The sequence below is a fragment of the Nothobranchius furzeri genome, chromosome 16, assembly GCF_043380555.1.
Source record: "Nothobranchius furzeri strain GRZ-AD chromosome 16, NfurGRZ-RIMD1, whole genome shotgun sequence".
In the NCBI taxonomy this organism is placed as follows: Eukaryota; Metazoa; Chordata; class Actinopteri; order Cyprinodontiformes; family Nothobranchiidae; genus Nothobranchius; species Nothobranchius furzeri.
This window is the reverse complement of record NC_091756.1, coordinates 23772692-23796361: the sequence shown is the minus strand read 5'-3', so window position 1 is coordinate 23796361 and position 23670 is coordinate 23772692. Positions and strand designations below refer to the sequence as shown.

At 42.8% G+C, this 23670-nt stretch overlaps 1 protein-coding gene across 7 annotated transcripts in view; it reads left to right on the top strand.

Moving 5' to 3' along the window:
• LOC107388274 (zinc transporter ZIP11) overlaps positions 1 to 23670 on the top strand; it is a 214674-nt gene that overhangs the window by 182557 nt on the left and 8447 nt on the right. For all 7 annotated transcript variants that reach the window (XM_070545499.1, XM_070545496.1, XM_070545498.1 and 4 more), the window contains one exon: positions 19585 to 19752. In XM_070545499.1, coding sequence (XP_070401600.1) covers positions 19585 to 19752 — 168 coding nt within the window. The remainder of the gene's footprint in view (positions 1 to 19584; positions 19753 to 23670) is intronic.

Below are 23670 nucleotides of genomic sequence, written 5' to 3'. Positions count from 1 at the left end.
CTGTCCATCTTTAACTAAAGTATCTCATGAGTGTCTGGATGGATTTTAGTATAACTTTCAAAAAGCAATAACTGGATGTACATCTACATGGGACTGATTTATTGAGTTAAGGTGGCTGCCACGTGAGCCATCTCAGCAACTAAGGTTGTGAATTGGCAAGAATCTGGTGATGCTATCACAATACAGGGAGATTATTATGATTTGATACTAAAATACAGACGATAGTTGAAATGTTGATCACTGAATTTAATTGGAAAACTCAGGCCGGATGTTTTGACATCTTGTTCCATCAGAATGAAGGCAGAAAAAACTGCTGCCACCTACTAGTGGAAGTTTGAATTGCACCAAAAAGGAAAACAGTAAGTCTTTGCTTGTAAATTCTAAATAAAAAATTGATGCACCACTTTAAATAATCAGTTCAGAAACATAGCATGAAATATGTTGATATTTCAGTGTGTCTATATTTTCTTAACTCCCTGTTAGCTGACATAGGAAAGGGTATGATTCAGTAGCGTTATAAGGCCTCAGTTTGAGATGGTCATAGCTGAAAATCATCCCAAACACATAAGATCTCATCATGCATAAAACCTTTTTTATTAAAACTGCCACAACTCCATCTTTTCTCAACAGAAGATGAAAAGTGTCATACATGCCACCAAGGAATATTGGCCTTTATTATTTGTTTTGTTTTAGCCCTTTTCTTTTTACTTATTTTCCCTATTTTTCTTTCATTTTTGTTTACAATAATTCAATTCAAAATGACCCAATAACAGCTAAATTGACACCACATTTGGATGAAAGATGTGTGTAGATGACAAGTCCGTAAGGAAGTTTCAGAGTCACTAATCAGCTGGTTCCTTCACACTCTGGGCTGAGCCCATCTCTTCTCTTCACGTCTGTTTCTGAGCCAAACTGGATGAAATCAATCACTCCTGTCAACTTTGTCACCACAAAAGGATCTCTAATCCGCTCACATGATGCAGACTTTGCCCTATTTTAAAATCAATATTCCCAAAACAACATTTGCATATCTCTGAAAGAAAGCCTGTCACTGAGCCACAAGTCAGAATGTGACTCATTATCTCTGAATGTTATCCCGTTACGTGGAACCACGAGAGTCCTTTTTGTGCAGATTTACAAAACCACTATGGGAGTTTGTTAGACAAGCGCTGATTATTCGCCCATTGTCATTCTGTCCTTTCATTCAGAACTTTGTTTTTTTTCTAAAAGCAGCTAAAAGGGCAAAATATATTACATTGGTTCAAAATATTATTTTCTTTCTAAAGTGAAAAGTTGTAAATCAGTGCCAAAGAATGTGAATATTTTATTTTAGTGAAGTTTAAAGAGCGGGTCAATTGAGCCTCGGAGTCCTTCTCTACCCACGTATCAATTTTAAAAAATGCAACATTAGTAGGCGTTGCCTGGAGGACCGAGAGGGCGGAGCCGCCGCAGTGACGAAGACGACGGCTAACTAGACGATGCTAGCTCCCTTCACTCTATGCAGTTATTAGAAATGGAGGATGTTTCTCCCCCTCCTTACCCAGACACTCGAGAAGAAAGGGACCAAGTCTATTTGGAGGAGACAAGCGGACCTGAGCCTTATTGTTGTGAGCTTGTGAGTTGCCTGTAACTCCCAGAACCGACCCAACAGAACCACCTCTGAATGTAAGTAGCCATTAACCATAGCATCAGATTAGCTGCAGGGTTTGTCTCCACGGCCCTGGAGAGCTAGTATTCAGCATGTTTTAGAGGTTTATCTGCTTCAGCACACCTGGTTTTAATCAGCAACAAATAGCTGAGCTGCTTAACAGCTAATCTAACCTGTTAAAGCAGGAAAATCCACTGAAACGTGCTGGATAGCAGCTCTCCGGTAGCTCTGGGCTCAAGTTACAGTCTGCTGCATAAAGTTATGAAAATACCCCATGAGAAAATTATTCTGTAATGTGTTCAGCTCACTAAAACTGCCCTGATTTATTTATTTACTGATAACAGCTGCTCTCTTGGTTCTAGGTCCTCTGGTGTCTGCAGCTGGTCTCTGGTGTCTGCAGCTGGTCTCCTCTGCTGGTGTCGTCAGGATCAGGAGCTTCCAGAAGAATGTGCCTTTCAATGACTCTTTCCTCCTTATTTGTTATATTAATTAAATAAATCTCAATTTATATATTTCCTGTTTTTGTTCATGTCCATAAATACTTAAACATGCTTGAAATTAAAACGAGCTTTTAACTGTGAGGTGCTAGTTTAATTCATCACAATAGAGCTAGTTAAACATGCATTGTGATAATTCAATTAATGTAATTTATAAATATCCATTAAAATATCAAAACTGGAATCTATATGAGATATTTGGCAGCACAAAAAAACTTGTCAAACACAATATTTATTATAATAATTGTAGGCAGACAGGAGACAGAGCTGATGGAGGTTCTCAGTCATCGAAGGATGGCTGAAGGCTTTCCAAGAACAGGAGATGTGGTGTTGTCTCTTCTCTCTCTATTCTGCCAGATGAGCTGATAGGTTACAGGTGTGTGAGGACATCCTCATGCTGTCATAACCAGATGACAGGAGTTATCAGGTGATCAGCCAGGCTAATGAGATGCAGAAAGAAAACAAATTCAGGACAGTGTACAATTTGTAGTGTTGCTCACCTTATGTGCTCTTATAGAGTTATTAACGTGTGCCTGCCTCATGGTGTAGAGTCCATATTTTGCTGAGTGTCCTGCAATAATGCAGGTTATTAGTTAATTTACTTTTGATAGCAAAAACAAAATATTTAATGTAAAAGTTGTTTTCCAGGTGAATCAGCTCACACGTCACCACCAAGTGTCACAGGGGCAGAATCAGTAGCCTCCTTCATGATGTAATCACATACTTATTTAATTGTTAATATCTTAAAAATTCTGAAATGTTTTAATTTTTTTTTTACCTTGAACAGTTCACTGAGCTTGCACCGTCACTGAGGTGGAAGCTGGAATTAACAGCAGACACCTCACACCTTGGTCTTTTCAGGGGGTGTGGCCGCTGCTCTGGGACCTTCTGGAAGATGAATTTTCATCATGGTCCCCGTGGGTCACCAGACACACTGCGGCTGTGAACTCCATTCTGGCTGGCTATGTAAAAACAAAGAAGCAGCACATTTATAAATGTTTAAAAGAGCATAAAATCACGTGTAACAATAATCTGTAAAACAAATTAAAACTAGAAGGTAATAATAAAATGTTTGCATAGAAGATTATTAAAAATAATTCACCTTTGCTAAAGGGAAGGTTTCACGTCAGCCTGGACAAGTGCATTCTTGCAGCTAAATCAGTCTGACAGCCAGTGTCTTGGGTAGATTTAGCCTGAAAAAAATATATAAGCACATTGTTGTTGAGAGTTTATAAAGTCAGATAATATACAAAAGAAACTGTCCCATATAGGTGCTTTATAACATTCCTAGTGTGTGATCATTATAATGTAAAAGTCAGTCACACATGATGTGGAGAGCCTGAAATGCGACCTCCTGAACAGAATTCCTCACAGAACCTGTTCACAAGCTGGATTTCACGCTGTAATGCTGTCTGTCAACTAGTGCTGCGTCAGTTAGAGCCACTGTTGCAGAATTGCCGACTGACTAGCTAAAGGAAGTGAACCACGTCTCTCAGACTTTGCATTTAGGTAGGGAATTGTCTTTAGAAGATGTTAAAACGTTTATTTAGCTTACTCACCTCAGACTGGAGCCCACCGTGGTGGGGGAGTAGAGTCGGTGGGCTGCATCTAAATCGCGGAAGAGCCACGGTGGGCAGCCTCCCTCTTCAAACGGAGACGTGCAGAATCGCGGGTAAAATGCCCACAGAGTCACCGCAAGCATACTACACTACACCTACTCACAAATACTAAGACGATATGGAGCACTAAACCCGAAATACTTTCCCAATTACACTAACAGCCAAACACTAACTAAACTACAATATCAAACAGCCAAATCTAACACTAAATAAGTATTTATAACACTAAAAGATATGCTAAGACTAGGATATGCTAATGCTATATGCTAATGCTGAACTACCGCTGACCTCCTACGCTCACTTGCAAATCCAACTCCCACTCGCCACAGGGCGTGGCCGAGACGCTCGTTGCTTTTATAACTTTGGCACGGAGCTGCTACGTAGTACTCTACTGGTTTACGTAGTACTTTACTCTTTAGCCATTGGCTAAAATTTATTCAAAATGACTCAAATTCTATGTTTTCAGCTGAAGGTGGCGCATTACTGTGGTTTTTAGACAGAATTTTTAATTTTTAAAGAAAATGCACCAAAATGCTAAAATAAAGAATGCACACATTTAAAACACTATTAGACACTCATTTATACAGTTCATCAGCAAAAAAAAAGTTAATTTAGACGTTACTTGTTCTTTAAATAAATTTAAAATTGCCATGTAGGTGTCGTATGTGTAATCCCTGAGTTCAAGTTTACTCCACTCTCTGAGGAGAAGTTTAACATCTGGATGTTCAAGTTTTGTTTCTCTGAACTTGGGTTTGTTAGCTCTTTTCACAAAGTTGACTGCACGTGAGATGTGTGCATCACTACTCTTTGCATTACACCAATCAGAGTTACTCATGATTGGTAAAGTTTCACCTCCAAAAATATCAGTGATTACAGAGGGAGTAACGACGAGGGACTCTGCAACGACAAATTGCACCATGTTACGGTGTTGATTGTCATCAGATATCACAGAATGACGTTGTCATAGTGCAGGGAGCACTTCATGACTGATTTCATCTTTTGTTGCCATAAGGCTTACGTCTCGGCCCGGCCGCTCCGGTCATCACAGGATCGTCGGCTAGCAGTGCCTACACCACGCTCAGGACAATCCAGACTCTTCTCATGCATTGTTCCACAAATGTAAAATGACCTATCAAGCACTACCAGGACAGGGGATTCCTTTTCAATTTTCAAGAAACTCCTGAAGACCCTGCTCTTCAGAGAGCATCTTCTAAACTAGCACCCTCCCTGCACCCGTCCCTCCTCTCTACGGTCCACTCCTTGTTCCCTCCTCTCCATGATTGATGTCAAGTTGTTGTTGTTATTGTTGTTGTTAGCCTCAAGGGCAACATGCTGATAATCACTTGTAAGTTGCTTTGGACAAAAGCGTCTGCTAAATACATAAGCATTAACATAAACAAAGTCGTTGTTTCATGTCATCTACTCTCTCCCTTTCCTTAGTGTACATGTCATCTTCAAGTAGTGGATCGTGGGGTTGACGAGATAACCCATCTGCATCGCGATTTGCCTGCCCTGCCCTTTTCTTGACAGTAAACTGGTAAATAGAAAGGGCGGCTAACCAGCGATGACCTGCGGCGTCTAGTTTTGCCGATGTTAACACATACGTGAGAGGGTTATTGTCCGTAAGTATTGTGAACTAGGACCCATAAAGGTAACCACAACACTTATCACAAACGGCCCACTTTAAGGCTAAGCATTCAAGTTTGTGAGTGGGGTAGTTCTGCTCACTCTTAGAAAGACCTCGACTGGCATATGCAACAACTCTAAGTTTTCCTTCCCGATCTTGGTAGAGTGCAGCTCCTAACCCCTCGCGGCAAGCATCAGTATGTAAAACATACAGAAGTTGGGGGGTTTGCAAAGGTGAGAATTGGCGTAGATGTGCATATCTCAATCAGGGTCCTGAATGCATCCTCACAGTCCGAAGTCCACTCCTCACTAATGTGAACTGGGCTTGCTGATATGCTTGCAGGTGCCCTATGAATGCGTGTCGGCTTTGTAGGCTCATTTTGGTCATCAGCTGTGGCTCCATCTTGAGTTGCCTGTGAAGCACAGCTACATGTGTCATGTTTCATCTGCAGCTCCTCCTGAAGCGCATTTAAGAAACCTGTCCTAATGCAACCAGCAACAACTTCAAGTTCATCTAGGTATCTACGAGCGAACTCCCTGCCAAGTTCCTCCTGACAAACATCTCTAATGGTCCGTGCGAAACATGAAACAGAAGGGTCTTTTGTACGTGTTATAGCACCTAAGGTGATGGGGTCAGCTCGAGAAATGGACCTATCAGGCACATACTCAATTAGAGTTCTCCCTTTCGGTTGTCCTGACTCATCAGGGATCCTGACTATCTTAGAAATTCCCCCATTAATTTTAAAAACTGCAAGGATTTCTTCATCTGTGTAGGTTTGTTCAACTCCTGTTACATACAAGAAGTTCTGACCGTTAACTTCGAACTGGTTACAAACGTCCATAATGGATTAAATAGCATGTAGCATTAACTTCAAATGTGTACTGTGGGTTGGAAGATCAAAAGGCTACTATCACCAATCTCCTGGCTGGCTCGCCACTTTTACTATGTAACCCTTTGCTCAGGTATAGGATAATAAATAATAATAATAATAAAAAACTTTATTAATCCCTCGGGTGAATTCCTTCGGGAAATTCAGTTTCCAAAAAAAGCAGCGCAACACCGATCTGGTCACTCTTTTCTACTGTGTCTAGGTTCAATGTCTAGGATTTCTAAATACCAGATTATGTCAGTGTCTCAAGCCAAAGGGGTACAGTAAAGAATGACTGAAATAAGTGCTCAAGTTCAACCCAATTAAATCAGAGAATCCCTTGTTTCGATAAGGAGACTGGCAGTAGCAAACTCAGTGAAATGAGTAGGTAAGATCTCCAACCCACACAATGCACACAGACAAGGATTATGTAGAAACTAATATATTTGCACAACAGTTCAACAGAGTTATTCACTTTCTCTTTTCTCCCTTCATATAAGTAAAAGAAACATAATAAAAAAAACAAAGTTGTATAATTTCAATGTCTCTCAAAAAAAATGGGAAAGTGGGAAAAAGTGTCAAAAGCTCCAAATTTCTCCAAGTTTCTCCACCAAAATGTCTCTGCATTTCTAACCTTCAGAGTTCTGGAATTGTCCGGTTCTGCTCCTCCTCCTTTTAGATTTTTCTACTACATTAATGCAGCAGCAACCATCCACCTGTCCACGTCTGGGCACATATGGAATCCGCATAGCAGCACTGATGTCCTGGCCTCCAACCAGGTAGACTTTGTTGGTACCAAACCGGGTAGTTTTCTCCCCAACAAAAAAACCAGTCAAAATAGCTCAAAGAAAGTTCCAGAAAACTCCAACAGACCGTCTTTCGCGAACTGCTCTGTGTCGTCAGCGGTGGATACTTCGTACTCAGGGTTAAATAGTTGTTTTCCCGTATTTATGGCTTGTTTCTGCCCAGGAAAAGACTTGTGACAAGTTTTTTTTATGTAAGAGAAGCTTCGCTAGCTCACAAGCAACAAGCGTCAGACCAGCACAGTGTATTTTTTCTCCTCCTTCTCTTTCTCTAATCTCCTTCCCACTTCAGTAACGTGTGCAAGTGATGCATTCAGGAAACCTCGGATATTTCTCACAGTTCTGATGCATTCAAGTAACCCTGTTTCTTTTAGTACAAAATTTAAACAGGGTTACATTTGGATACCATGTTAATGAGCTGGGGCTTTAGCTGAGGCCTGTCGAGTCTGAGATGGAGCTCTTGGGTTTATTTGTTTTTGTATTATTGTTGGGTTTTCTGTCATTTCTTGCATGGTTTAATCTCAGTAAACTCTTGAAATTCCACTCCTGGGAAGATTAACTGCTGTATTAAATGTTTTCTACTGTCATGAGCCGGGGTGAGTACCCTTCCCTGCTTCACCGTCTCTGAGTGTTCTGTTTGCAAGAGAGGGAGCGGCAGCTGCATCTCGTCAGCTAATCAGCGAGTTGGATACTTGAGGATGGTGAACAGTACTCGACGCCGGATCATTGATACTGACTGGGGGTTTCTAGCCACTTGTACTCGTCTCTAGGTCTCCCAGTGTATTGTGTGACTTTTTGGAACTCTCGTAACTCTTGGATGGTTCTGAACAACCTAGCTCAGGTCTTGCATCATATCAGGAAACCCCACGCTGAATCCATAGGACTCCACACCGGCTCCTCTTCTTCATTCAGCCATCCACCCGTCCGGACCGGCTCGCTCTCCATCAACCCTCCGCTCTCTTTCCAGCTCCGAACCTTCCTCTTGGACAAACCCCCGGCTCACTACCTCCCCTTACTCACCTAGTCTCCTCGACCTCCGTAAGTCCCCACTCATTACTCCCCTTCTGGACTACATCTCCCAGGGCTCACCTCTGTTGTTCTCCTCTCTAGACGCTGCCTTCCCGTTCCTTCACCCACTGGACTTCCAGTGCGCCCTTAGTTAACGTTCTTCTTTAATAAAAGATTGTTATTTTTCCTTCAACCGTTGTCCTTTACTGATTCTGCATGTATTGGGTTAAACTCTTGCCCCAAACCATGACAGAATCATCCAGCCAAACTGCTAACCCCTCAGAATCAGTTGTCACCGACATCTCCCACAGGTTATCTCAGCAGGAACAGACCCTCCCTCTGCTTATGGATCAACTCGCCGCTGCCAACCAACACTGTCAACAGTTGGAGACTATGGTTCGACAGATCCATGACGGTCTGTCTCAACCTCGCCAGCCGTCTCCTCCAGCAAAACCATCATCAGCCGCTCCAGCGGTCGCTGTTTCCCCTGGACCGGAAGTCTCAGGTCCCATGGAGGGCACCCAATTCCGTTTAGCTCCATCTCCACCATCAGTGACTTTTTGTGGTGAATTTAAGGAATGCCACAGTTTTCTGCTCCAGTGTAAATAGACTTTTGAACGTTGTCCCACAGCTTTCGCCTCTGACTCCGCAAAGATTTCCTACATAGTTGGGCTTTTGCGAGGGAAAGCGCTAAGGTGGGCAAAGGCTAAGAGCCACAATTACGCTTTTTTACAGGGACCCTTTAGCGATTTTTAGCCAATTTTAAACTGACTTTTGGAAGCTTTGAGTCCTGCTCGGACATCAGGAAGAAGCTGTGGACTCTCTCGCAAGGCAGGAAATCGGTGGCAGACATGGCGGTGGAGCTTCGCATCATGGCGGCCCGGACGACCTGGAACGAGGATGCTCTCATCGCAGCTTTCACTGAGGCCCTGAACGATCGGATTAGGAACTAGTTGGCCCTGTGCCCCGAACCCGGCTCTTTGGAGGAGCTCATCAGACTGGCCATCTCCATAGATAAACGACACCGAGTTGAGACGACAAGAACCAGGACCGAGTGCATCATCTTCTCAGGAACGGTTTCCAGGAGCTAGAGGGTGCTCCGCAGCAGACTCCACATCAACAGAGGAACCCATGCAGATGGATAGGACTTGACTCTCTCAGGAGGAGGGAGAGAATCGATTAAGGTCTGGCCTTTGCTTGTCCGGTGGTGTATCTGGACATTTTGCCAATAACTGCCCGGCTCTGTTAAAAGGGCAGAGCCCGCCGGTAAGACTGGGACTGCTGGTGGGCGGTAACTCAGACTCTGTTAGTTCTCGGTGCTCTTTTCCGTCCTCTGTGCTTTTTAACTCAAGGCAGATCCAACTCGAGGCCCTTCTGGACTCGGGCTGTGAGCAGTCCCTGCTGGACCCCCAATTGGTGGCTGAATGGAGGATTCCCATCACCCGGTTGACCACTCCTCTCTCAGTCTCCTCTCTGGACAACCGAAACCTCTCCCCCATCACCCACCAGACTGTTCCCCTCCGTCTTATGGTGTCAGGTAACCACACTGGATACCCTGGTTTTTTTACGTGTTCCCTTCTCCTCAGTCACCGTTGGTGCTTGGTCATTCTTGGTTGGTTCACTACAACCCCATACTAGACTGGAGGGAAAACATGAACAGAAGTTGGAGTCTGGAGTGCTCCCAACGATGTCAACGTTCTGCCTCTCCGACCACCTGTGGACCCACAACCTCTCCAACGGAGAACATAGACCTCTCTGCTGTGCCTCCTGCTTACCATGACCTTAAGCAAGTATTTAGCAAAGACCGTGCATCTTCTTTACCACCTCACAGGCCCTTCGACTGTGCTATTGATCTGCTACCAGGAGTCCCTCTGCCGTCTAGCCTTCTTTATCACCTCTCCAAGTCTGCGAGAGAAAGCATGGAGCATTACATTCAAGAATGCCTAGCCGCTGGAACAATACGACCGTCCTCATCTCCTCTGGGAGCGGGGATCTTCTTCGTACCCAAGAAAGAGGGGTCACTCAGGCCCTGCATCTATTATAGAAGTTTGAACCAGATCACCGTAAAAAATAAGTATCGTCTGCCGTTACTTTCCTCCACTTTTGAGCCTATTCAGAACGCCTCCATATTTAGTCGGTTGGACTTTAGGAACGCCTATCATCTGGTAAGAATAAGAGAGGCGGATGAGTGGAAGACGGCGTTCAAGACACCCCTTGGCCATTTCGAGTACCTGGTAATGCCGTTTGGGTTAACGAATGCCCCTGCAGTGTTTCAGTCACTAGTGAAGTCAGTGTTGGGTGATTACATCAACAAGTTTGTAACTGTACTTAGACGACATACTGATTTTCTCCAAGACCAAGGAACAGCACACCTATCACGTGAGGGCTGTGTTAAAATGCCTACGAGAACAGACTGTACGTAAAGGCCGAGAAGTGTGAGTTTCATGTCCCCACTCTGAAATTCTTGGGGTTCATCATTAAGAGTGGGCGGTTGAAGGCGGACCCTGAAAAGGTGCAAGCAGTCACGGAATGGCCCACGCCTTCCACATGAAAGCAGTTACAGAGGTTCCTGGGGTTTGCTAATTTTTATCGCAGGTTCATCAGGAACTACAGCCAGACAGCAGCGCCACTAACCATCCTAACCTCTGTGAACAAACCCTTTTTGTGGTCCCCAGATGCAGATGCAGCTTTCCAGACTCTGAAGAGGAAGTTTACAAACGCTCCCGTGCTTCACCGACCTGACCCACTACATCAGTTCTTCCTAGAAGTGGATGCTTCGGACACTGGGGTGGGAGCTGTGATGTCCCAGATCTCGTAACGGATCATTGCCTCCACCCATGTGCCTTTTTTTCACATTGTTTGACCCCTGTAAAGAGCAGATACGACGTGGGGGACCGTGAACTGCTGGCTGTTAAGCTGGCCATCGAGGAGTGGAGACATTGGCTGGAGGGAGCTGAGAGGCCATTCATCATTTGGACGGACCATAAGAACCTGGTTTACCTAAGAGAGGCAAAACTACTGAATCCACGCCAATACAGGTGGTCCCTTTTCTTTTCCCGTTTTAACTTCCAAATCTCCTATCGACCAGGTTCTAAGAACATCAAGCCAGACGCTCTCTCCCGACAGTACGCCCCTGATCTGGACTCAGAACCCTCCACAATCCTACCTCCGGCATGCATTATCGGAGGGGTTTCCTGGGAAGTCAGGGACCAAGTGCTGGAAGCCCTCAAGGCGGACCCCGGTCCTAGCAACTGTCCTCCAGGAAGATTGTACGTACCTTCTTCAATGAGGAACAAGGTAATCCACTGGGCTCATACCGGCAAGTTCGCCATACATCCAGGAGTGGGTCGTACTGTGGCCCTCATCAGACGGTCCTTTTGGTGGCCGTCTATCTATAGAGACATTAAGAGTTATGTTTCAGGCTGTCACATCTGCTCCCAGCAGAAGGGAGATCATCGTGCTCCAGCAGGTTTGTTACACCCTCTACCCATTCCCTCTCGCCCCTGGTCTCACATCGCCCTAGACTTTGTTTGTGGTTTACCTAATTCTCACGGCTTCACCACAATACTCACCATAGTAGACCGTTTCTCTAAGGCTTGTCACCTGGTTCCCTTAAAATCTCTTCTCTCCTCCTCAGTCACAGCGCAACTTCTTATAAAACTTGTTTTTCTCATGCATGGAATCCCTGAGGAGATCCTATCAGATCAAGGCCCGCAGTTCGTTTCCAGAGTCTGGAAGGAGTTCGCAGAGACTCTAGGGGCCCAGGTGGAACTCACCTCCAGTCATCATCCTCAGACAAATGGACAGTGCGAGCACATGAACCAGGAACTGGGGGCCTTGCTGCGCTGCGTCTGTTCTTCTCACCCTTCCTCCTTTCTACCATGGGTGGAGTACGCACATAACAGCCACGTATCCTCTGCTACAGGTCAGTCTCCTTTTGAATCCTCCCTCGGTTACCAACCTTCACTCTTTCTCCAGCAGTCATCAGTCTCCTCCTCCATTCCACAATTCCTCCGGGGGTGTCAGACACGCATGGTCCACCACCTGGGCGGCGTTGGACCGTACTGCCCAAAAAAACAAACTGTTGGCAGACCGGCGCCGGCGGCCGGCTCAGGACTATGCTCCTGGGCAAAGTGTCTGGTTGTCCTCTAAGGACATCCCTCTTAAAGCCACCACCCACAAGTTATCTCCATGATTCATTGGTCCCTTTAAGATCCTCAACGCCCTTACTCCCTCCACTGTTCGTTTGGACCTTCCCTGCTCCCTTCGTGGGCATCCTGTTTTTCATGTATCCTTGGTCAAGCCCTTGGTCTCTAGTCCCCTCTGTCCTGCACCTGCGCCCCCTCCTCTGGCTCGCCTGTACAAGGGTGGGCTGGTGTATACTGTTAACAGGATCCTGAGCTCACGTTGTTGTGGTTGTGGTATCCAATACCTAGTGGACTAGGAGGGGTACGGTCCTGAGGAACGGTCCTGGGTTCCTCAGTCTTTCTTCAAGGATCCGTCCCTGATCCAAGAGTTCGAGGCTGCTTCGGCTGGGATGCCAGGGGGCGTCCGTTGGGGGGGGTGGGGGGTGGGGGGGGGGGGGGTACTGTCATGTGCCAGGGTGAGTATTCTTCCCATCTTCACCATCTCTGAGTGTTCTGTTTGCAGGAGAGAGAGCGGCGGCTGCATCTCGTCAGCTAATCAGCGAGTTGGATACTTGAGGATGGTGAACAGTACTCGACGCCGGATCATTGATACTGACTGGGGGTTTCTAGCCACTTGTATACTCTAGGTCTCCCAGTGTATTGTGTGACTTTTTGGAACTCTTGCAACTCTTGGATGTTTTTGAACAGCCTACCTCAGGTCTTGCTTCATATCAGGAAACCCCACAGTAAATCCATAGGACTCCACACCGGCTCCTCTTCTTCATTCAGCCATCCACCCGTCCGGACCGGCTCGCTCTCTATCAACCCTCCACTCCCTCTCCAGCTCTGAACTTCCCTCTTGGACAAACCCCCGGCTCACTACCTCCCCTTACTCACCTAGTCTCCTCGACCTCCATAAGTCCCCACTCATTACTCCCCTTCTGGACTTCATCTCCCAGGACTCACCTCTGTTGTTCTCCCCTCTAGACGCTGCCTTCCCGTTCCTTCACCCGGTAGACTTCCGGTGTGCCCTTAGTTAACGTTCTCCTTTAGTAAAAGATTGTTATTTTTCCTTCAACCGTTGTCCTGTACTGATTCTGCATGCCTTGGGTTACACTCTTTTTTTTTTGTTAAGGGTATTGGCCAGACTCTGCATTAAAATTGTAGAAATTCAGTTTAACTACACTTTACATCTGTATAAATATGAACTGGGTTCAGTTTTTCATGTAAGGACTTTTGTCATAAATCATTACAGAAAATCCAAATCCTCTCCTCCAGAAAGTGAAGAGCTGTGTTCCGCATACGTCACTCCAAGTCTCGGCTCATTAACAACGTTACAGTCAGGAGGACAGAGTTCGACCAAGGAAGCGGTCTCACCTAGCAGAGCCCACGTCTCCGTCATGCAGAACAGGCTCACAGCGTTATTGGTGTAAAAATCCTTTAGGATAGCTGTCTTATTCCCCAGCGAGCGGACGTTCAGGAGAGCAATCCGAAGCTGCGGCAGGGACCTGGATGGAAGCTGATTTGATGTTTGCCAAAACCCCGACCTCACGGGATAGAGGAGATTTGCCAGATTTATTCCACCAGTGCGCTGTGCTTGCTGGGAGCTCTTGCGTGCCGCCTCGAGTTGCGCCCCACTCAGTCTGGGACAGCCAGCAGGAACGCCGGGACCTTGTCAAACAGGTGACCAAACGTCAGCCTGAACTTAGCATCATGTAGCCCGAGTCCTGAGCTCAACTGAAGATCAAGAAGGGTGAGTCGATGATATTTAAAAATGGGATCAGAAAAAGCTAAATGGTGACTCAAAAACAATGCTAAAACCACAATTACAAGCAACAGATGGTGTGCAGCAAAAGTCGGCGCCAAAAGAAAAAAAAATTTTTTTTAATTACCATGTTTTTATGTCCTTCCGAAGGAAAGTCTTCTCTACTCATTCATACTGCATATACATCTGTTTGTCCTTACTTCAGCTGGTGCCTATCTCCTGTAGTCATTGGGAAAAACGCAGGGGACATCCTGTCCATCACAGGGACATACAACTTTTCCAGCCTTCTGGTTCCTTTCTATTCACATATCCTGTGCAACAGCTTACATGTTGTTTTATTTTAAAATCAAACTGCTAACAGAAACTTAGGACAGCTGCAGAGGATTTATGCGGTAAACCTAGCGAGTTAAGTTGTTAATCAGCACTTCTTCCTTTAAGGATAAAGTTTAATCATGTGTAAAAGCTATTTGTTTATACAACAATGAGCTTTTACTTGGTTTGAATTGTTTTTATTTATGCAAAACAAAAATATTAAAAGTTTCTGCTATTGAATCATCTACCTTGTAAGATGCTAGTGGGTTATAACACATAAAATGTGAAGACAGTCACTTCCTTACAGCACAGGGTTCTTGTTTTCACGTTTTATGAATCATTGTAGAGAACTGTCCTTGGACTTTGGAAAGCAAATGCTAAAACAGCTAATATTCAAATACCATTTTGTCTTTAAAGTTAAAGCTTTGTTGTTTTTTATTCGTCCACGTTCCAGGCATAGTACTTGATTTGTAATTCTTACCATGCTGTGTGCTTGGCATTTGTTTTTAACTCAATGACTGTTTATTTGGCCACCAGATCTGAATTATGATTTTTATCAAAAATGATTAAGATAGTAGAACAACATATATAGCCTGTTATTTCAGTGGCTTGCCTACACTTTAACTAGACCAAAAACAGACTAATTATCTAACACTCTAGTGCAAGTTGTACCTTACGCCTCACATTTGCTTCCTCTCAGCCTCAGATTACAAAGCAAAGACCATCCTCCTCAGGAGGAACGATGTTCAGAATTACATATATATTTTTCATTTCCAGAATGGCAGCTTATTATTTTCCATTTATATAAGGAAAATAATAAGTGAGAGTAAAAGGTCCTTTACTTTAATCCTGGTCAGCTTGGTGCTCCATCCCACCCCCCTCCACACTTACCATTCAGCAAATTTTGGTTTTGTTTGTAGATGTGAGACACTATTTTTTTTTTTTCGAATTTTTAATCATTTGTAAATGTGAAATAGCAGAAACGGGATGTTAATTTGATAATGCATTTGTAGAAAAATGTCTGACACTCATTACAGAAGATGATTTCCATTTAATTTCTAAGTGAGAATCTGCACCAGGATAGAGAAGCTGTTTGGTTGAGAGGCCAGAATGAGATCCAGCTGCTTCCTTTCAAGAGCTTTGTGATTTAGACTGAGCTGAAAAAGCTTAAATTGCACTAGCAATAAAATGCAATTTAGCCAATTTTAAACTGAGTTTCCTTACTCTGTAGTTACAGCTTCACTAAAAATATATTTTGACGTAAAGGCTGACTAGGTCGTTATCAAATAAAAGAACTGTGCCCATTGTTTTTCATAAAGATATACCTTTTTAAATTGTGGCAATGTATTTACTCAAAAAAGTCTCTTCAATTGGGATTTTCACCCAAGAATGGCCCCATCCATTCTTTCCTTTACACAGATCAGTCGTCCTGGCCCCAAACCATGATGTTTCCACCCCTATGCTTTACAGTAGGTATGGTGTTCTTTAGATACAACTAAGGATGTAAGAAAATATAGATATGGCAATTTATCATGATATTTTTCCAGCAATATTATATTGACATTCAAAAGCTGTGCATCGAAAATATTGATTATGGCAATATATTGTGATATTTTTCTCTGATATTACATCGATATTCAAAGCCGTGTATCTCATTTTTGCAAGAATTTACATGCAAACATTTGTGTATTTTCTTTTCTTTTGGTGCAATTCAAATGCCATCCACTAGTTAGCAGCAGTGTGCAATGGGTTTTGTTTTCACCATTGAAATGTAAATCCTTATGTTATGGTTCTGATACCTCATGTTAAACATGTTTAATATCAGATTGAACTGTTTATTGAATATTCCTACAGTAAATTCAGTCAAAAACATCGCTAATGACGTCTGACTGAATGTATCGTAATATGTTGTGATACATTGTATTGTCTCCCCTGCATTGTGATACGTGTCGTATCGCCAGAATTTCACCAATACACATCCCTAGATACAACTCAGCATTCTTTCTCCTCCAAACACGACAAGTAGAGTTTCTACCAAAAAGTTCTATTTTAGTTTCATCTAACCACATGAAATTCTCTCAATCCTCTTCTGGATCATTCAAATGCTCTCTAACAAACATCATAAGGTACTAGCTTAAGCAGGGGGACACATTTGCCACTGCAGGCTTTGAGTTCCCGACAGCATAATGTCTTACTGATGGTAGCATCTGTAACTTTGCTCCCAGCTCTCTGCAGGTCATTCACTAGGTCCCCCCAAATAGTTCTGGGACTTTCGCTCACCTTTCTTGTCATCACTTTGACCCCATGGGATGAGATCTTGCGTGGGGGGAGATTATCAGTGGTCTTTTATGTCTTCCACTTTCTAATAATTGCTCCCACAGTTGATTTCTTCACACCAAGCTGCTTAGTGCAGATTCAGTCTTCCCAGCCTGGTGCAGGTCTACAAGATTGTTTCTGGTGTCCTTTGGCATCTCTTTGGTCTTGGCCATAGTGGAGTTTGGACTGTGACTGTTTGAGGTTGTGAACAGGTGTCTTTTATACTGATAACAGGTTCCAGCCAGTGCCATTAATACAGGTAATGAGTGGAGGACAGAGGAGCTTCGTACAGACGAAGTTACAGGACTGTGAGCGACAGAAAAATACTAGCTTGTAGGAGACCACATACTTATTTTCCACCATAAATTACAAATAAATTATTTAAAAATCAAACAATGTAATTTCCTAGATGTTTTTTCTCATTTTGTCTCAGTTGGGGTATGATGAAATTACAAACTTCTCTTATCGTATTAAGTGGGAGAATTTGCACAGTTGTTGGCTGACCAAATATATATTTTTTGCCCCATTGTAAGCTTTAGAGAGACACACACCACCGTGGGTTCACAGGGTATGTACACACAACCATTTGTTATGGCTTAACGGTGTGGCAGCTTCAATCGGAGAGAAATGGACCCAGGGGTTTTGACCTTTGAAAGCATCCATTGACTGAGGGTGGAACAAGAATACCTTGAGCAAAAGTCCAGATCGTTTGACCTTTGTAAACCAAATAATTCTTATTTACTGCTGCCTGTATGGCAAAAGTCACACGCTTTGGAGCACTCTTGTAGAGGTCAAGTGTTGTGAGAGGTGTATTTAGCATTTTCTGGGATGTGTTTGTTTATTTAATTAAATTTGGAGTCTTTGGCCAGTGTGTAGTCAATCATTAAGAACAGTCTTGCAGAGAAATCATCACCACTGGAGCTTTCCACACTAGTTCATTTACTGCTAGGAACTGAACTACTTCTCCAATAGTTTTTATGTAGTATCTGTTTTTTTTTTATTTGTGTGGGACTTATTAAATTACCTATTGTTTACCCTGTGGCCACTCTTTTGGACATTTCAGACCAGCTTTTTCATTTTTTATGTGGCATTGACTTGATGCATGCTTTGTGAATCCTTTGTCCTTTTCCAGTGCTGTTTTCCAATTATTAAATCCTTGTTCTGTGAAAGCCAAATCCCTATCATTGTTCCCCCCAAACTTACGACATGGGAAACAAAAGCATGCATCCAGCTATACTGAATATTCCAGCTATAGTCTCTCACGATATCAGGCGGGGCAAAATGAGCGCATGTTCTTCCCAAAATGGCACTTGGGGAAAACAAGAGCGGTGGGTTGGGACGGTGCACTACTGTTCAGGTCTGTGTCACCCACGGCGACGGCTGGGTTGGTAGCGACGGGGACAGCAGGAGGGGCTGCTGCGCTTGTGCAACTGGTTGTTCCAGTACTGCCCTGAACACGGGGGTTGTGGCGAGTTGAGAAGCAGCAGCCGACGAGCCGGTTTCTGCCGCTAGTGCCTTAGCACTGTAGCTAGGTTTAGAAACCAGAAAACTGCGCAAGTCGACTCGGTTCACTTAAAAAACAAATGAAAGAAAAGAACGAGGCAAACTGAAACCTTGAGAAAAGGGAGAGCGTGAGGCGAGTGACGCAACAGAGAACCAAGTGCAGTGGCTGGCCACACCCTCCCTTTGCATCTACCAATCAGCGGCTACTTTGAATGAGCGAGAGAGAGAGGAGAGCACTCTGACCCTTTTTCCTCAAATCTTTTCAAATTTGGGATTTCTACATGTCATCACATGGGGTGGGGGGTGGGGGGGGGGCAATTACTATTTTTGGGGGGGCATTGCCTCTCCTTGCCCATGCCTACATCCGGGCCCGCTTCTAACCCTATCTCTTGCATTAGCTTCTGATGGTTAATTCAGAGTCAAATGCTGGGATTTAAAGTCTGACAGATCTCTGTCACTCTGTCGTTTAGCATTCATGGACTCGCCCATCTTGGCTCTAGACGGGAAAGGTTGTTGTTGGTTTAGCATCCAGGAAACAGCAGAGAATAGCTTGGTTAGAAGCTAACCATTAGAATTGGCATCCTCACCACATAGCAGAACTCCTCCAGGCTTGTGTTGTTTGTGGAGATAAAACATCAACATTGCAGAGCAAATAGAGTCAGAGGTAGAGTTACAATGATGTTAGCCAATCAGAGGAGAGATGTTAGGAAATAACACTCCACATCATCTGCAGCCCCCTTCTACTTCAGCTGACTTGTACTTCCTGAAACAAGCACATTTGAGCTGTTTTTCCCCTAGTACGACTTATTGATTCCTACTTGAGACCACTGCAAATATATTGATTAAATGAGTGAACCACATCTTTAAGGGATGCAACTATTTACTTATTCATCACTTTTTTGTGGGAGGCATTAAAAGTGTTTCCTGTTTCTGAAGCTAGACATGAAAAGCAGATAAAGCTGTCAGGTCAATGAATGAAGTGGGCCTGCTTTTTCTGATGTTGTATTTTGGAGTATAATCGAGGTTGTTGTGGCAGCTGGCAGTCTACAAGCTTTCAGGCATTTTTCTGCCATCCGACAAGCTCTCCTGTTGGGAGAAACCAGAGGACTCTATATTGAAGCCTGCTGAAACCCTTTGGGGTCTTTCTAACCTTTAGCTATGCATGCCTCACTCAGAGAAGAGCAATTATTTTCAAAAAATATTTGTTGGGAAAATGAGTGTAGCTGCGTAGTTTTTTTTTTTTCATTTATTTCATTATTTTAAAAGAAAATAACAAAATGAATGAACAACTTACAAACACCTGAATGAAAAGGAGCAGAAGAAAATCTTGTATACTTCATTTGTTTGTAATTCACTGGCATGCTTTGGATCATAAATGTGACTAATGGAGCCATAATTCTGTTTGGTCAATAGTCCTTCCATTTCCCTCAGTTTTAGGAGAAATTCCACTGTTTGATGTTTATGCTATACTTTGTCTTCTTTGCCCTTCAGATAAGATTGAGAATGGGGAAGTCTACAAGAGAAAAAGAGGACCTAATTCTACCCAGTTCGAAGAACAGGAAACAGGAAGTAAACAGCACGAAGCAATTGGCCCGATGGGCAGCAGTTGGCGCCGAATTCTCCTCCTCATACTTGCCATCACTATTCATAACATCCCAGGTGAGAATTAGCCGCAAACAAAGTGTCATAAGGCCGTTCAATCTGAATGGAAAGTCACACATTTTGGTGTAAGTGTCAAAATGTGGATGTGCTTGATAGCACTGATGTGAGTCTCTGTGGAGTCAGGCGTTTGATAGGTTGGCCTGCAGGCCTCTGATTCTTGAGACGCTCAACTTTCTTAAATGTAGTTTTTTGTCCACCTACCTTCTGCAAAAAAAAACTGGGTGTTTTGTTGTTAACATCCCAGCTAAACCATTCTTACAAACATTTCCTATAAAAATAAAGGTTTAATTTTTTTACAGATTTATTTTATATTGACAGTTTAAAGCTAAAAAAGATTTTCATTCCTGCTTATGTGACAAAATGTCTTAGTAATTTACCTCGCTTCGTTGATTAAACATTGAGAAAGAGAATGCATAAAGCAAACATGAAGGTATGCATAATTACCCCTTTGTTCAAATCAATTCATATCCCAGAAAATTAATGAGAAAATGCAGTCTCACTTTGTGCATCAGGCTAGATTGATTCCCTTTTGTTCCACCAGAACCTGTAATATCCTGTTTGTAGCATGGAATAATTATTAGCTTCATTAACTTTGGATAAAAAGCACAATAATGAAACATGTTAGTAATGCAGGACACACTATGGCTGCTGTTATGTGGTCCTGAATGGCCACTTCATTAAAGATAAAATGTCCTCTGCTCCTTTTGCTTCTCTCAGACACATAAACATGCACAACATGTTCCTGCTCTGAGACATGCAGATATAATGAGATATGCTGTGTGAACACAAGACTAACTGCATGAGCCAGGTTTTATTTTGCACATTTAAGACATCGATTTGGGTTTCTAACATCCCAGATCAGCTCCAAATCCTGGCTGACACATTTCAAAGATATATACAAGAGTGGAACATATATTTTTCTATAACTTTTATTGTAAAGGTTTTCTTTTTGTTTTAAGTGTGTCTCACTTACAGTACAGGCCAAATGTTTGGACACACCTCATTCAATGTGTCGTCTTTATTTTCATGACCATGAAAATGACATTGGGAGATTCTCACTGAAGGCATCACAACTATGAATGAACACGTGTGGCGTTATGTACTTAACCAACAAAGGTGATGTAGTGAAAAACATTTGCTAATTATTGCCAATAAGATGTGATGATTCCATGTAAATATGAAATATCAATCTGATTGATGTTTGAATGTTTAATCAGAAGATTCTAGGGTTCTTTGCTTCTCTCGGGACCATAAACACACTTCGTATTAATTCAGACAGAGTCAGTATTTAGTTTATAAAATGAATTTAATTATTTTTCCTAAACTAATCATTTATACATGACAAGATATGAATAATGTGATGTGGTGTAATGAATGTGAGGTGTTGTGATGGAAGCTAGAGGTTGTAGGAACCGTTCTTTGTATCTGAGAAAGTTGTGAAGTCTGGGTGTAAAATAATTTATTGTTTGGTTATAAACTAGAGAGTTGTTTATTTAAAAACAGCATCAGACGCAATCTGTTGTGCCAAGTCTACGCACCCTTGGTGTGGAGGTTCTTGTTCAATCCGGGGGGTCGTGCATGTCACTGCCGGTGGAGTGAACCTCTGATATCAGGAACCTGTTGATAGCTCCAATAGGACCCGTCCAGTCTGAGATCCCTCGAGGGGAAAGCAGGAAGCTGGAATGCTTGTTTGCGTCTAAGGTGGATGTTTGCTTGGCTCTGAAAAGAGAGCTGTTTGGCTTTATCAGCTTGCAGCGTCGCAGAGAGGCTTTTGACTGGAGGTCAAAGGAGTTTGTTTTTAAAGAGGCTTCTTTCCGATTTGGCCGAATTGGGAGTCAGCTGGAAGCTGAATTAATCGGGAAGATTTTTGGCCAAATTTGGCAAATCAGAATTTGACACGTTTCTGAGTATTTACCAACATCCCTCAGAAAGCCATGCGCTTCTTCAGATACAAAAGGTTTTCACTTTGTGAATGAGAATCTTTAAAACTCTTATGTGAGGTGCATATTAACCTTAATGGGTATCTTATTGTAATGTGAATAAGTGTAGATCAGGGGTGACAAACTCAAATTCACACTGGGCCAAAATGAAAAACTGGGACGAAGTTGCGGGCCAAACTCAAACTAAAAAAATATACAATTCTTTATTTTTACTCTCCTTTGTTGCTCCTGTAATAAATGCAATTGCTGCTGTGACACCAAGCTTTCCCCACTGAGGGACAATAAAGGGAGTTTCTATTTATTTCTATTCTATTCTTCTATCTGTAATGTTTTCTGTTTTAAAGTAGGTGAAATCTTTTTTCACAGGCCAACAACATAAATAAAAAATAGTAATTCTGGAAGGAAGTACTATTACTACATATAAATATATATAAATATAAATATATATATATATATATATATATATATATATATATATATATATATATATATATATATATATATATATATACAGAGGTGAAAAGAGTACTAAAATTTCCTACTTAAGTACGAGGGCCAATACTTAGAAAATTTTTTACTCAAGTACAAGTAAAAGTACTTTCCTAAAATTTTACTCAAGTAAAAGTAAAACGTATTGTAAATAAAATGTACTCAAAGTAAAAGTTACATAGTTACATTTTTGTCAACGTAAGGATGGCTACTTCTAAGTAGTGCTAAATCACAATGCCAGTTCACAATTTGCTCGTGTGTATGTTTCAATTGTTTAAAATTATTCTTTATTTTGAGAAAAATAATTATTTTTAGATGCCATCAGTGTGTGAAGTATCTCAATGTTCTCATGACAAAACTCTAACACGAGACTGTGCTCTAACCTGTCACATAACAAGCTAAATGAAATTCAAACATTTCTAAAGTATGACAGCTGCTAACGATGGCCCTGCCCTACTTTACCTCTACATTACAGTTCCTTTATCCATGTCCATCCTAGAGCTCCTCTCTGACCTTCATGCTTATTTAGAGCAGCTGATTTTTAAAGTTAGCAGAGTTCATCCTTGGTAGTGGGTTCACTCACTCATTTAACCCTTCACCACTGAAATCAGTTTGTTCATTCCAATCCTCCTAAATAATCCTCCAATCATCCAACTGGAATCCTTAAGGGTCCCGTAACGTCCATCCTGCCAGAATAGGCCTTGGGAGCCCAGGTGTTACTAGAACTAATGGTGTCTCCTCACCAGCGTGAGCCTCCAAACTGTGAAGGTTGGTCTCTAAATCATCACATAGCTGTGGCATCAAGAAGCATCTTCTGAGTTCAAACACAGGGATGGAGCCCAATGTTTACGCCTGAACAGTATCAGGATGTTTTAACTCACAGAGACCTGCAGGTCTTCTGTTTCATGAGCAAAGCGCTGAGAATCCGCTTGTTAGGAGCGCTAAACAGTATTTTGCTGCTTCCGTGCAGAGCGGTAGGGAAACACATTTCAAACACGGAACCGAGTCCGATTACCGAACCGAGCTGAATTCTGACGACGTCACACCGGTGCGCGAAGGTGCGGGTTCCAACCCACAGGAGAGGAGGGAGAGAGGAGGTAAACAGGGAGTGGATTACAGGGACTGAACTGATGTTTCTGAGCAAAACTGCAGTAAATTAGCTGTTTGCCGTCATTATCAAGTGCACACCCACCCCCACGGTTTACACGCGGCGCTCATGCTGGAGTCTCTTCCTGTTCCGATGCTGCCACACGCAATATTTTTCATTTATTAAGCCTACTATTTATTTTTACTCAGTAATGGATATGATTTAAAATGTAGCGAATTACAATTCTTTTAAAAAAACGTACTCAAGTAAAAGTGAAAGTACAGATTTTAAAAACGACGTGAAGATGGGTTTTCTTCCACAAATGCTCAATTTTTCTGCATTGGCACTTCAGGCTGTGAAGGCTGTCATTAAACCAGGGAGTGGGGTTCACTGCAGGAA